Genomic DNA, 14,260 nt, shown 5'->3' on the forward strand with positions numbered 1-14,260 from the left:
CGCAAAAAAAGAAAGAAACGAGCTAGGCCTATTTCACAGCGTGTCAGCAAGATAAATTAACATGGGGGCGTTTTGGGAAGAAATGCTTAATTCCATTCTAAAACAGATACGTAGTTCTTCATAACATAATCAAGACGTAAACTATAGTCGGATACGGAAGTTTAAAAACTACACTACCCATAATCCCAACAACTATAGTTTTTTCTTCGGGGTGTGGTTCAGCCTAGTAGTTTTATACCACTCTGACTTTACTCATTGCTTCCATTCTCCTGCGGCGATCCTGCGTGCGGCGAACTATCTATCCTCTTGGTAAGTTGCGAGTACAACTGTCACATCTAACTTTCCACTTTTAACAACAGTTGGTTACTCTTCCACACTATACTTTTACAGCTGTGCCCACAACAGGTAAAGTGTTACCTGCTGTACACTGGACAACGGTTTGTGGAAGAGGTCGTAAAGAAGCGTTTGACGTTCGCTAAATTGATTTATCTGTATGCAGTGCTATTCCAAATTATTGCACAATGTTTCGCATCGGAGATTGCATATGTAGGCAAAGTTGCACTTTTTTCATACTAATTTTATCTTTTGGTTTTGTTTCAGCTTGAAGACTATAAGGCTTAAAAGACAACACAATGGTAAGTTATAAGTTCTCATTTCTAAGATATGCAACTAATTGATTAGGTTACTTTTAAAACATCAGAATATAGTTTCAAAGAAAAGTTAAACGTGGTCATATGGCTACTACAGTGATACGGTATCCAGGCAACATCCACTATAGGTCCTCATCAAATAATCATTGAGACTCACATGATAAATTGTGGGCTCGGTGTTTTACTGCGGGTTGATGATGAATAATACATTATCTCTATGACAGAAATGGAAAATGATATAGAAGCCCCTGGGTAACATTTCGGCCCTTTTGAATTTGGAAACTTCATGGCTGTTATGTAATACCTTGCCTAAGATGTAGCTTAGAGGACCTGTGTTTTTTGTAACTTTTGTTTACAGAAAACAGAACATTTATGTGCCACCTCCTGGCAGATAGAAACAGAGGAAAGTAAACAATGGTAGTTATTGAAGAATAACGAAGTAGTACGAAGTAACTGTTCAGATGAGTCTTCTCCTCCTAGTTTAGAGTGCAGAGCGGTGCTCCCTGGGTTTATACTACTCGGGCCTCAGACTTGTGAGCCTATGACTCATCTGTGTGGGCAGACTGCCCAGTAGGGCGGATCCCTTCTTTTCCTCTCTTTCTCTCTCTCTCTCTCTCTCTCTCTCTCTCTGTACTCTCTCTGTCTGTCTTCACTCCTGTGCTCCCACTTTATCACAAACTTTCACCACCGCGCCCACCTTGTCTACCCTTTTTCACCTCTCTAATTCTCACTCTGTTTCTCCACATCATCTTCCTACCCTTTCCCTAGGGGTTCATTGGTTAGGGGAATATCCGAGCCCTAAAGACCATGTCAGTTGCTGTAGTTACGTGGGTGGGGCTCTACACCATGTGATGACACCAGTGGGTAAACATACTGTACTGTAGCACTGTAAACACTGATAAAGTCCTCATTTATCCTCCTGCACAGCACGCACACAGCTAGTTTAGGGTCTTTGTTTAGATGTGAGTTTGTTGGTGCTGTGTTGTACTGTAAATACATTCTTTACATGGTTCTCTTTTTTCATTCAAAAATCAGATTAAAAGAAACAGGGGCACTGACGTGATACTGATCTGATCTGTTGCCAAAGCAACATGGCTTGCTGTAAAAGGAAGATTATGGTGATATATCAGGATGGATAGATTAAGGATATGAGTTGTGTGTGTGTGTGTGTGTGTGTGTGTGTGTGTGTGTGTGTGTGTGTGTGTGTGTGTACAAAAGTCCAAACAAGCACATTCCCATCAGGGGATTCATTGTTGATGGGTCATTAAGTCGAGAAAACATTGGATCAGTCGATCCTAATTTATCACTCGTCTCTAAAATCACTACCTTCATTCTTATTGCTTAGAGACGTATACCAATATGTGACTTGGTGTTTGTATGGCGCTCACACTATATGATATTTCTCAATTGGAAGAGCAAAAATGTAAATTTGAGTGGATTTTAAAAAAGATGCAAAACAAAAAAAACTAGCTGGAAATATGAATCTATTCTGTGACCATTTAACAAGTGCATTTAGCTGCCGGTCAGTGACTCATATGTGTCGGTGTTCTGTGGTCTTCTGTGGTGGAACATCAGTATGGAACTAGACACAGTGCAAGTTGGGGAGAGGACCTGTGGGAGAGGCTGAGCCTGAGTCATAACCTTACCACAGCTGCACACAAACGAAACTCCCCGAATTCCTTATGTCCCTCACAGCACACTGTAGATTGCCATCATGTGTCCAGCTGTCCATTCACTCTTTCAGTTTGGGGTCAGCCCGGTGGAGATGGTGCTGCCTCTGACTCGTCTCCCTTGACACGTTAGCTGGTCAGCAGTTGCTAATTGAGTCCAGAGCAGCAGCTTGGTCTGAAAGTGAATGTGGGAGCACATGATGTAGAGTCAGAAAGAGAGGGAGGGAGAGACCTAGAGAGAGATGTTTTTTTCAGGCATTCCACACAGACACAGGATCTCCCTTGTTTGAGAAACAATTCCGGACACTTTTTCGGGGATGGCTCACCCAAATTATCCAAAACGCTCTGCTAGACTGGTGCTTCAGCTCATTACAAAAAGACCTTTCCACTGGTTGGTTTCTCCTCCGAACATTCTCTGACTGCATCTCAGCAATGGCTCCTCTCAGTAGCATTTAGATATGTTATTAATGAGATGAATGAACATAGTGTGACCATAACCTTGTGTTCGTCACCACACACCATATCTTGGTAGTCTCCGATGTGTGCCTCTCTAATGGCTGTTTGCAGAGGGATGACTCAGTGAAGCAACTCCATTGATTTGGATGCTTTATTGTATTCCTACAGGTACAGGGACAGACCTCTGAGATTATTTAACCAAGTAGTGAGTTAATGAATTGCTGCTGAAGATCTATTTCAACAGTACCCAGGTGTCCTGCTGTGAGCTAATGAGAAACTAGGGTGTGTGGGAGAGTGTGCATCAATACTATTGATTGCACGTTGCACATAATGCACACACAGACACAGACGACAGACAGACAGATGTACACCACACACACACACACACACACACAAACCTATAAGTTCATCACAGCTTATTTGCTAAACAGAGATATGATCAAACACACAGGGATATGAAAGTCGTTTATTTCCCTGGCGACTAATTAGGTTGTGTGTGGTGATGGTGTCATAAAACATGCAGTAAAGCACATGTTTATCTTTACATCGCCATAAACCAGGGAGTAAGGAACGGATGGCGAGATGACGGGTAGATTTGGAGGAACCTGCCCAGTGCCCACCAGTCCAGCTTCCTTCCTCTACTTTTGCCAACTGAGATCACTCAAGCTGCCAGTGCAGGCTTAATCAGAAATGTCTTTTCCTGTTATTTTGACTTTAATTTATTTATTTCCAAGAGACTGGCATACGTGTTTAAAAAGGAAGATGTTTCTGTGCGCTGCTGTTGCATCCATTGTGCCTGTCCCTTTAAATGAAGGCCCACCCAATCGTTCAGACTTTCCAAGCGGAAAAATGTTGTAAAAAAAATGCAGTGGACCGCTAACCACCCTGAAGACAAACACTGCGTACAGTATATGAGACACTCACTCACTCACAGTAGTTTCTTTCTCTGAATCCTCTCTGAACACGTAGAACAGACACATGTCAAGTGTGTCCATCTGTGTAGTACTGTCACAATGGACTACGGCGCATTTTAGCTGAAAAAGTCGTCTCACAACACGACCATTGTGGCAGGACAGCACACAACTGGGGCACAAACGCAGTTGTTTTTGTTTACACTAAACACCTTTATTCTTTTACTTGTATGAAAATCCCTGTTTTGACACCCCTTGGACAGTAAGGGGTGTAAAATCTTTCTCTCATTGTGTGACTGTTTGTGTGAACACTGCGCTCGACTGACAGCTCCTATGTGTGTTTGCCAGGCTGGAAGAGGCACCGTGAAACCCCATGCTGGCTTCAACGCTAGCGACGATGCTGGAGCCCTCCACAAGGCCATGAAGGGCTTAGGTGAGTCTAACCAGACATGCAGCCGTACATCTCAGGAGCATCCCAGATACTGTGTTTTGGAGAATGTTTGAGTCACGTAGTGAAATGCGTTACTAATATTTGTTTTCGAAGGATCATTACTTTTCATTCAGGAACTAGTTTTATTTGTCTAGCTTCCCATTCGATTTAGTTTAGAATTTGGCTGACCTTATCATGTGATGCTGGAATGGGTGGCATGACACATGATTCATCATCATCATCCTCTGCCATTGATTACCTTATGTGGCAATAACAGACAAGTCACTGAGAGGGGATTGCTCAGTTTAATGAATAGGTGACTAAGCTGCCTCGTGTTGAAGATATCGACTCCAAGGTCAACTTGGTTATAAATGCAAATGTTGAGCGGTGGTGGTGGAGAGGTCTGCCGGCATGTTGGCCTGATGGAGAAGTGAGAATGTGCACACAGTGCAATGGGGGGTGTGTGCTTTGCTTTTGCCACTCTGTGGTAACGAGTAGGTGGCTACAGGCTCCTATTGAAACCACTGATGACAAGGTCCACTTTGCAAAAGAGTGGGGGTGAGAAGGACGTGTTAGAATGGAGGGAGATTTTGCGAATTTTAACAGCAACAGTTTTATGCTGGGGGGTTTAGAAATCTACAAATCCACTTTGAAGCGTAATCCCCAATATTGGCCTGTATGCTAAATACTTCAAAAAGCAATGTGTTCTTGAGTGCATTATGAATGAGGTGAGAGACACTTTGTGCATACAATCTAACTTGGAGTGGGCAACTTACAGTAACATTTAAAGAGGCCTTTTTGAAGAATAAAAGACTATTTCCTGTTCATACAGTATTGTCTCCTATGTTCCTTGATGTGCTACATTTTACACAGAGCATGTTCTCAGAAGCCATTCATGTGTCAATGACGCTTACTGCTGATTAATGTCTACAATTATTTGTTTTTTAATCATATTTCTTTCAGGCACTGATGAGGACACCATTCTTCAGCTTCTGACCGCGCGTAGTAACAACCAACGGCAGGAAATTAAAGCCACCTATAAGACCTTATTCGGCAAGGTAACCCAACGCTACATCCATTCCGCATTTTAAAACAATTTCAGCACAAATTGCATACAAGCATGTCTTCGTCTTAAAAGGCACAGTCAATATTGCAGAAATGTATAGGATTCCTTCCCCACAGTGTTCTTGCTAGGAACCCAAGAACACTGGATGTCCTTAACACCTGTACACATACTGTAGTAGGCCTACTCTTCATATCAAGGTTCTCTGGTTGAATCCATTTGGGGGATAAGAATTGCACAATTTAGTGTATGCAAAGAACAGTATGCAAAATCTATTTGCAATAAAAGATGCAAATTCACAGCACCAGTCAGGAGATACAACAAATATTGTCAATCAGCAAATCATGTCAGACATTGAGATCTCTGTGGCTGGCCATATCGTGACTTACAAAAAAAAAAGTAAGTTACATTCAGTAAATTGCATGTCAGTAAATTACAGAATGAAATCATATTTGCATGTGTAAACCTGTACATTGAACAGGTTTGTTCAGTAAGCATACTTGTGTCACATCAACTTGAATTTGAACAGTGAAACAGTGTCCGCTGTAAAAGTGCACCTGCTGTAAAGTCAACATTGTGAAAACCACAATCAATATTGGTACGCCCGGACATGAATGCCTAGGAGCATTACCGTCATGAGACAGGTTAGGTTTATTCTACTGATGATGTGATGTTGCAATGGTAATGCGGTTTATTTATAAATGAAAATAATAGTTCAGATGGGATGGTGTCGAATCATCACGCAATAACAAAATAGTATGAAGTGAACCAAAATAAGGCAATTAATAATAATAATAAAAAACCTACGCTCCCCACTGGGAGTAGTTTGTAGTAATTAATTACTTTAGAAATTACTGTACATTTTGATGATATACACAGACTTATAATAGGCAGAATTGTGTCTCTATCTGAAATGATTGCACTTGGAATGGCTGGTATGGCACTATACGGAGACTGAACATGACCCGGTTGACATTGAGTACCTACGTTGTAGCACTAAATGGGTAGCCTACCCAGTATGTTAAAAGAGGAATTCCAACATTGTGGAATGTATGGAAATAACTTCAGCATTCAGCATGAGCAGTGTATGTTCAGTATATCTCCATACTGTCTTCTGCTAGAGAGGGATTCTGTTAGGTACACTTACTACAGCTACTGCATTAGTAGCTCTCAAGCTAAGTCTGTTCCAACTGCAGGTCCTGTTGTACATTCAGTAACATGCTCGCCTGGGATTGTTACATGTTCAGCCAACCAACCATTGTTCAGACAAATGTGATTCATAATAATTTACCTATCTAATGTCTTTGGCACAAAATCAATAAATGGTGCATTACCTTTAAAAGCTGCAATTAAATGCTGAAAGTCCTGTACCTTAAGAAGAGTTCTTGAAATGAGTAAGAGCATTGGTGTACATTACTGTGGAAGTTCGAGGCCAGTGATCTTCAGCTATTGAGTTGTCCCAATAGTGTGTGATTAATGTGTCGCAGAATTGATTCAGACCCCACAGTATAATGACCTGCATCCCCTGGTAGTTTCAGCTGCAGATTTATTTATTTGTTTGGTTGTTTCTACTGTGTTTGTGTACACAGTAGAGTCAAAAAGAGGGAGAAAATGTGGCCCAGTCATTTGAGGAAGGAAAGCCTATAGTCCCTATAGTGGTATGGCAATTTATTTCTCCAAGCCTAATTAGCCTAATTATAGTACAGTATATCATAGACTTTGTTGGTCTGAACGGCAAATTCTGATAACAACCATTAATGGAAAAAAATCCAAACACTCTGAAGTGAATTGCCAAAACATATGTGCTGCATCAAAATATTTTTGTTTGTTCTGTTTAAAGCAACACACCATAGGTCTTACCCACTGTTAATGAAACTTTATACCGTAACTTGTTCCTGTTCACATGGCTTTACAACTGGCTTGTGTTAACATAGCTTTCAAAGGAGCCACATAATTCTGGACTTTGTCTTCTGCTTTGATTTCATATCTTCCCCTTTTCTCATGACATGAAATATGACTCAATTTCCTCTGCCAAATTTTCTCTTTTCCATTTCCCCTTTAAGGCGTTTGTTCTTTTCTTGTTACTAAAGTTGAAGTTCAAAGTTAAAGTTAAAGTTCACTGGTGTTTAGCTTCGCTTCGATCGGAACAAACACAGACTCGCAATGGTGGATTTTGGATTTGAACTCGGAGTCGACCGATTTTCAAGTGGTGACATTACTGCTGCTCCACCACTGACACAGGCCCATAGCATAAGAGTGGTTGATCCACAACTATCAACCCATGACATGAGAGTGGTTGATCCACTACTATAGACCCATAACATGAGAGTAGATGAACCATTGATATAGACCCATAACATGACAATAGATGAACCAGTGATAGTGACTAATATAAAATTGTACACACACATTGTGAAATACCACAGGGGAATTGAGCAACAGCAATATGGAACGCCCCCTTATACTGTAGGTCTAGTTGTTGAATGAAGAGGTGGGGGTGAGGTGTGATTCAGACATAGCTGAAGTGCTAGGAGGGGCTCCCATTCCCTACAGAACGATGAGAGGGAGAAGGAGATGGCCATCATACTGAAGGCCCTCACCCTGAACTTTTTATTACAAACAATGTAAATGCAACATCTATGTGGTTGCATAGGGGCCTCTCCCATCCATTTTACTGCATCCACAAACAATAGCAGTCAAGAGTCTTTGCATTCCTGTGGTCTCTGCATTCCCCATGTTAAGAGTTAGCTGACTCCGTGTGGAGATGAGCTTGCGAAAGTGCTCTGCTGTGGGCTTGTGAGTCTGATCTGAGTCTCTCTGGGTCTCTCAGGACCTGGTGGATGATCTGAAGTCGGAGCTGGGTGGGAAGTTCGAGACTCTCATTGTGGGTCTAATGACACCTCCGCTTGCCTATGATGTGGAGCTTCTCAGGAACTCCATCAAGGTACATACACACACACACACACACACACACACACACACACACACAAACACACACACACACACACACACACAAATTTACACACAGACCCAACAACAGTCGAAAGGCAAAATAATTTCATAATGCCACCTATACATACACACATACACACACACACACACACACACACACACATACAAACACCCACTCACACACATATGCGTGCACACATCCTAACAACTGTTGAAACCCACGCAAAGCTAGCCAGGGAATGAGGAAGTGATAGAGGATGTGGGTCACGTCTTTATGTCTGGTCCACAGGGAGCAGGGACGGATGAGAAGGTACTGATTGAGGTCCTGGCCTCCCGAACAGCCAATCAGGTTCGAGAGATCAAAGCTGCGTACAAGCAAGGTAAGGTCAAGGGTCACCCTGCTCAAATGGTGTTTCAGGCATCATGAGCATGAATGTAATGAGTATAGAGTCCGTTAAAGTAACACAATGGTTGGAATTCCATTTTTGTCAATCTTCAACATACTGATTACCCGTTCAGTGCTAGGGGGTACCTAATTTGTCTAAAACCAATGAAAAGGTTCATGCTCCTAACTGATCAACATTACATAGTGCATAACAAGTGTTCCGCGAATTCAGCAGCAGTGTGAATGAAAGACCACTTGGCCTATCCTCACAATCTACTTATTGTAAGTCAGTTTGAAGCCATTATTTGAAGTTAAAAGAGCTACAATCTGTTGCTTTAAAACATAATGATTTAATGATTTGCTTCATTTGGTCTCTCCTCACAACTGATAACTCTTGACTGCTGTGCTCACACTGTGCCCTCTGCCCTGCTCACACAACAAGACACTTGACATGGTGACTTGTCTTGTGTTTTTATGACCAACAGATCCATTAGCACACAGATGGACTCATGTTTATTTGCTATGAACTACTGTACAGGGGCACCGGACATGAAAACTACATACTGTATGCGTCGGTCTTTTCATCTGGCCTTTGAAAATCAAAATCTGCCTGACTCTATGGGAATTTAACATAGGGGTGTGCATGCATGACCCCCCTTTTAATGAAGGACATTTGTTTATTTACAATACATTATTCATTTACAAAGACAATTTGTGTCCTTAAAGGTTGGATGTTTCCTAATTGTCTTAATTAAGCCATTAAGATCCATTTCCACTCCTGTTTTCAGTCAACTTTTGCATGGGTTGTTAAGATGGGGCCTTATGCTGATTATGTGTTTTTCTTTTTCTAGAACATGATGATGACCTGGAGGAGGACGTCACAGGAGACACGGGTGGCCATTTTAAGCGGATGCTGGTGATTCTGTTGCAGGTCAGGACTCAGACACAGACACACAGACACAGACAGGTTCTCGCTCACACGCTTTTATCTGGGTGGTTCTGAATGGCTTCTCTGTCCTCAGGCAAGCAGGCAGCAAGGAGTCCAGGAGGGCAACATTGAGAGTGATGCTAAGGTTTGTCATACATTTGTGTTTATGTTCATTCATTTTTCATACATTTGTGTATAGACAGAGATATAATGTAAAACATTTACTTTTATATGACCTAGTCTGGTAGATGCCCGGTGTCATTCTCTTGCCTTGTGTGATTGGGGCGTGTCTGCGTTCTTGGACGTTGTCTTGTTTGCATAGCCATTTGCATATGCACATCTGTGCCTGTGGCTGACTGTGCTGCCACGTTGCAGACCTTGTTTGCTGCAGGAGAGTCTAAGTTTGGCACTGACGAGGAGCAGTTCATCTCCATCCTGGGCAACCGCAGTGCTGAACACCTCCGCAAGGGTGCGTACAGTACACACACACCATGGCTTCCATGGCAACATTAACCTACCCATCACTCAGCATTGTTGACACTTACATCAATCTGTCATCAATCAATATTGCCAGCATCATTCTATTGTTAATACTAACCTTGCAAGAACTTATTTACTAGCAGTAACAGTAACAGTAACAGTAACAGTATAAATACCAACATTAACCCATATCTCACAAACATTAATACCAATGTCTAACTTAAACATCACCTTTGTCTGTCTCCTCCTAGATGAAGACTGACATTAGTCAGTATAGCCTGAAATGAATATGTTGAACAACATGATGGTGGCAGTGGTAGATTGTGCCGTGTTTGGCTGTATTGCTGTCCTTCTCTGACGGATTTTGGCGTTTTCTTTTCCGTAGTGTTTCAGGCGTACATGAAGATCTCTGGCTATGAGATTGAGGAGAGCATCAAGAGAGAAACTTCAGGCAATCTGGAAGAAGTCCTGCTGGCTGTGGGTCAGTTATCTCAGTGCTTCTCTCCTTCCTGTTACTTTCTGCTCTTTTTTGTCTCCTATAGCCTACACTGTGCCCTTATATTTATCACCTGTCTTTCTTTCTTTCTTCCTTCCTTTTTTCTCTACTCTTCTGCCTTCCCTCCATCTTTCTATCACACACACACACACACACACACACACACACACACACACACAAATGAGTAGTTCATTTTCACATGACACTCACATGGTTACCCTTTGTGCTTGTTTACACCCCAGGCTAAGATGTGAGTCTCCAGACACTGTCTCCAACCTTTAACTAGATTATAGCCTACTTTACTCCGCTTGAACAGGCTGCAGTTTCACTAGGCCTGGGCACACTAAATCTGATTCAAGCCATTTTGTCCAAAATATATGTTGACTTGGACATGGTTCCTCCACCCTAGCAGTGAAAACTTCTCAGAAACAAATGAATCCGGTGGATTGATGGAGTCATAATGGATTATCACAACAGACCGTTATTAAATATATCCCCAATTTGAAGCATAACCCTGACCAACCCTGACATTTTAAGTGAATAAGAAACTAGTAACGAAGACGCCAGATCTGACGACTGCCATTTTTCTTACCCAGTGAAGTGTGCCCGTAGCGTACCAGCCTACTTTGCTGAGATGCTCTACAAAGCCATGAAGGTGAGAGGATGGAAATACTGTATGTTGGGGGGAAAAGAACCCTGTACATTTCTATTGTACATTATGCGCTACCATTCTACAATGTATGTGCATGTCCTTTAATCACCTCTAGGGGGCAGGCACTGACGACCAAACTCTCATCCGAATCATGGTGACTCGCAGTGAGGTTGACTTGCTGGATATCCGCACGGAATTCAGAAGGCTGTTTGCCACCTCCTTACATGCCACGATCAAGGTGTTGTATCTTCTCTGTAACTGTTGTATCTCACATAATAATTTTCTTAAGTGTAGCCACAGACTTTTGTGCTGCTGAATGTTTTTCACTTCCACTATGATGCTACCTTACTGTTGTGTTATTTCCTAATTAATTGTTGAACATTGCATCACTAATAGAGCTGTGTGTGTGTGTGTGTGTGTGTGTGTGTGTGTGTGTGTGTGTGTGTGTGTGTGTGTGTGTGTGTGTGTGTGTGTATTTGTAGGGTGACACCTCTGGGGACTACCGCAAAGCCCTGCTCTTGCTGTGTGGAGGGGATGACTAATTGTCTACTCACCCATCCCACCCTGTCTCAGCTCACCAAGGAACACGAGAGGCACTCCGGTGTGTCCACAGCAAGCACAGGAGACAGATCAATGCAATAATGACTCCTCATAACTCGTTTTTAAACACCTGTCTATTCAGATGTGAAAAGTCTCATAATGGTCTACTAAATTTCATTTGGTATACTACATATAGAAAGATGCAGTCAATGTTTATATTATATACAAATATACTTACTAATACCATAAACACAAGTTTATATGTGTGTTATTAATCATGATTTTATACTGAAATAATTCTGATATTTTTGCATGCAAACTCCATTGTTATGCATATTTCTAAAAAAAGAAAAAATCATTTTGTCTTGTGGACATTTGATCTGAAGGTAACTAACAGACATTGACTGAATCTCTGGTGCTGTTAGGAACAGATTGCACAGTGCTCTAGACTGATCACGCCTTGTTTGAACCATGCTTCTGTCAATGCAGTGTGTCCTCAGGCCACTGAGGTGCTGAAGCTCATTGCTGAATAAAGCCATTTTCTATATGCTGCACTTGTGTGACATGAAGCGAGTTACATGCTCTGGTTAAGTCATTCTCAACTGTTCTCCTCTGTTGACTGTAGTGTAACTGCCAGGCAAATGACCTGGACTCATTTCTGGATGAAGTAATTGGACAAACAATCTTATCAAATCATCATATTTTATTTTATTGGTGTGTTGTACAGAAGATAAAATCCCACAAGTTGTATCATTTAAAATGAGTTACAGTATCCTATTCTCATTTAAAATTCATCCTATTGCATTTTTAAACCAGTACACTCAATAAGTTCCATATACTGTATGTGGGAATAGTATACTAGCTACTGAAACTACCACTTCAGTAAGATGCAGGAAGGAACTACAGCATGAGTAAGATGCAGAACTGCCACATCAATAAGATGCCGAAAGGAACATCAGCAATGGTCCGGTTATGCCACATGAGAAATTGAGAATATCAGACAGGGACCGCTCTCATGATTGCATTGTTTTTTTTTCACTGTACTGTAAGTGTTCATATGCTTTGCCATTGGAATGTGTGAAAAACATGGATGCCATAACAAAGGTCAAAACACACGCTCACTAACCTTAAATAAACGACTGTATTTGTGGCAAACTCCCGAGTTCACATTAAAACAGTTGGACATGAAACAAACGGCAATGTGACAAGAGTGGCAACGAGCCCATGAACTAGCAAAATACTCTCTAGTATCCAATCTCTTATTATGACTGTGCAGCGAAGCAGCGGTCATAGGCCTACTGTAGGTTTAAGCAGGGTTTTTTTTTCCTTCTTTTTTTTTCGCATGAATAATTTTCCGTCAAGGCACACTGAAAGACCGGGGTGCATGAGACTTGATGGTCATGTAGCCACGCAATGATAGCATGGAACCACTGTTTTTCATTTTGATCCGTCGGCCTCCCGCTGGACTGGACCGGACCCCCAAAAGGAGGGTAGGCCGGACACAGCTTTCTGTGAAGATTTCGAGAACCGTAGGGCCAAGGAGGACCACCTTTTTTTCTATGTTGGTCTTAAGGGGCCATGTTAACCCATCCCTAGTCTATCAATCCCTAGAGCTGATGAGGTGCAGTCTGCAAAGGGTTTAAGCATTCTTTGTTGTGCATTCAACACGAAAAAAGACCATTCCAATTTTTCTGAAGCTGTTCAGTAAAGGTAAATTAAGCCAAACAAAAAAGTCACACTAGTTTCTTTTTCAATTAATAACATGTCTTTAGTCATTCTAATTATGTAAATCTTTCATCTCTTTGTAAATGAGGGTGGCAGAGGAGAATCATGTTTTGGTAGAGTAGGTTCTTTGTTTTAGAATGTTTACAAAGCCTTTATTAACAAGATGACATGATTGAAAAATGAGATTTACTTTAGGCAGAAAGGCTACTTTAAATACATTTAGAAAGGCATATTTTGAAGACCTCATCTGTTTCTGCTAGAGGAGCCTTTGAAGATACCGTGTATCATCCACCTGGCCAATGTATTGCATAAACAGAAGCTTATTGGAATGCCCATCAGAATGACAAAGGTTTATAGAAAGGAAATTCATAAGTGTGATCTCTGTTAATAGTTTATTCCTCTGGTGGGCATGGCATATCTCAAACTGCAGCAACACAGGAGCAGAGGTGTGCATTTAAAAATGACCAGGGGTATGGTTGCTTAAAGAGGAACAATGCAGGATTGGCGATTTCATCTCTGGTTTCGGTTTCGTTTTTCGCTCGTTTTATGCTTGCATATTTCTCTGCAGAGCTTCCCCGACAGCTTTAGCGTGTATATTTATACATATATAGGCTATATGTAAATATATAAATTGCAAGCGTGGTTCTTCTTGTTCCTTACGCGTCTCTGACTTCCAGATGTAAACAGCAAACGATCGTTTATCAGAAAGTTGCAAGGTTGTAATAGCGGATAGGGACACCAGGGGCGGGAGGAAATGTGACTGTTTTCGATAAAACTGGTCAGTCAAGCAAAACAACGATTTCTAAGCGATTTTATGACTATGAAAAAGTTGCATAGGGTCTCTTTAACTGCCCTCCATTCTTTCTGAAAGCATTTCATACTGTCATAGAGGCTTAGAGTGGGTGGCAATATGTATCCAATG

General features: G+C 41.5%; 1 protein-coding gene across 1 annotated transcript; it reads left to right on the forward strand.

Annotated features, from left to right (window-relative positions):
- Positions 1 to 209: 209 nt before the first annotated feature.
- anxa5b (annexin A5b) lies at positions 210 to 12,167 on the forward strand. Its single transcript, XM_062520555.1, has 13 exons — positions 210 to 309; positions 601 to 635; positions 4,036 to 4,120; positions 5,081 to 5,175; positions 8,011 to 8,124; positions 8,422 to 8,512; positions 9,369 to 9,448; positions 9,540 to 9,590; positions 9,821 to 9,914; positions 10,311 to 10,406; positions 11,018 to 11,076; positions 11,189 to 11,311; positions 11,556 to 12,167. Exons 2-13 carry the CDS (start codon positions 633 to 635, stop codon positions 11,613 to 11,615), a joined length of 951 nt encoding a protein of 316 aa, XP_062376539.1. The 5' UTR covers positions 210 to 309; positions 601 to 632; the 3' UTR covers positions 11,616 to 12,167.
- The last annotated feature ends 2,093 nt before the right edge of the window (positions 12,168 to 14,260 follow it).

The sequence above is a fragment of the Sardina pilchardus genome, chromosome 2 (genome assembly GCF_963854185.1).
Source record: "Sardina pilchardus chromosome 2, fSarPil1.1, whole genome shotgun sequence".
NCBI lineage: Eukaryota > Metazoa > Chordata > Actinopteri > Clupeiformes > Clupeidae > Sardina > Sardina pilchardus.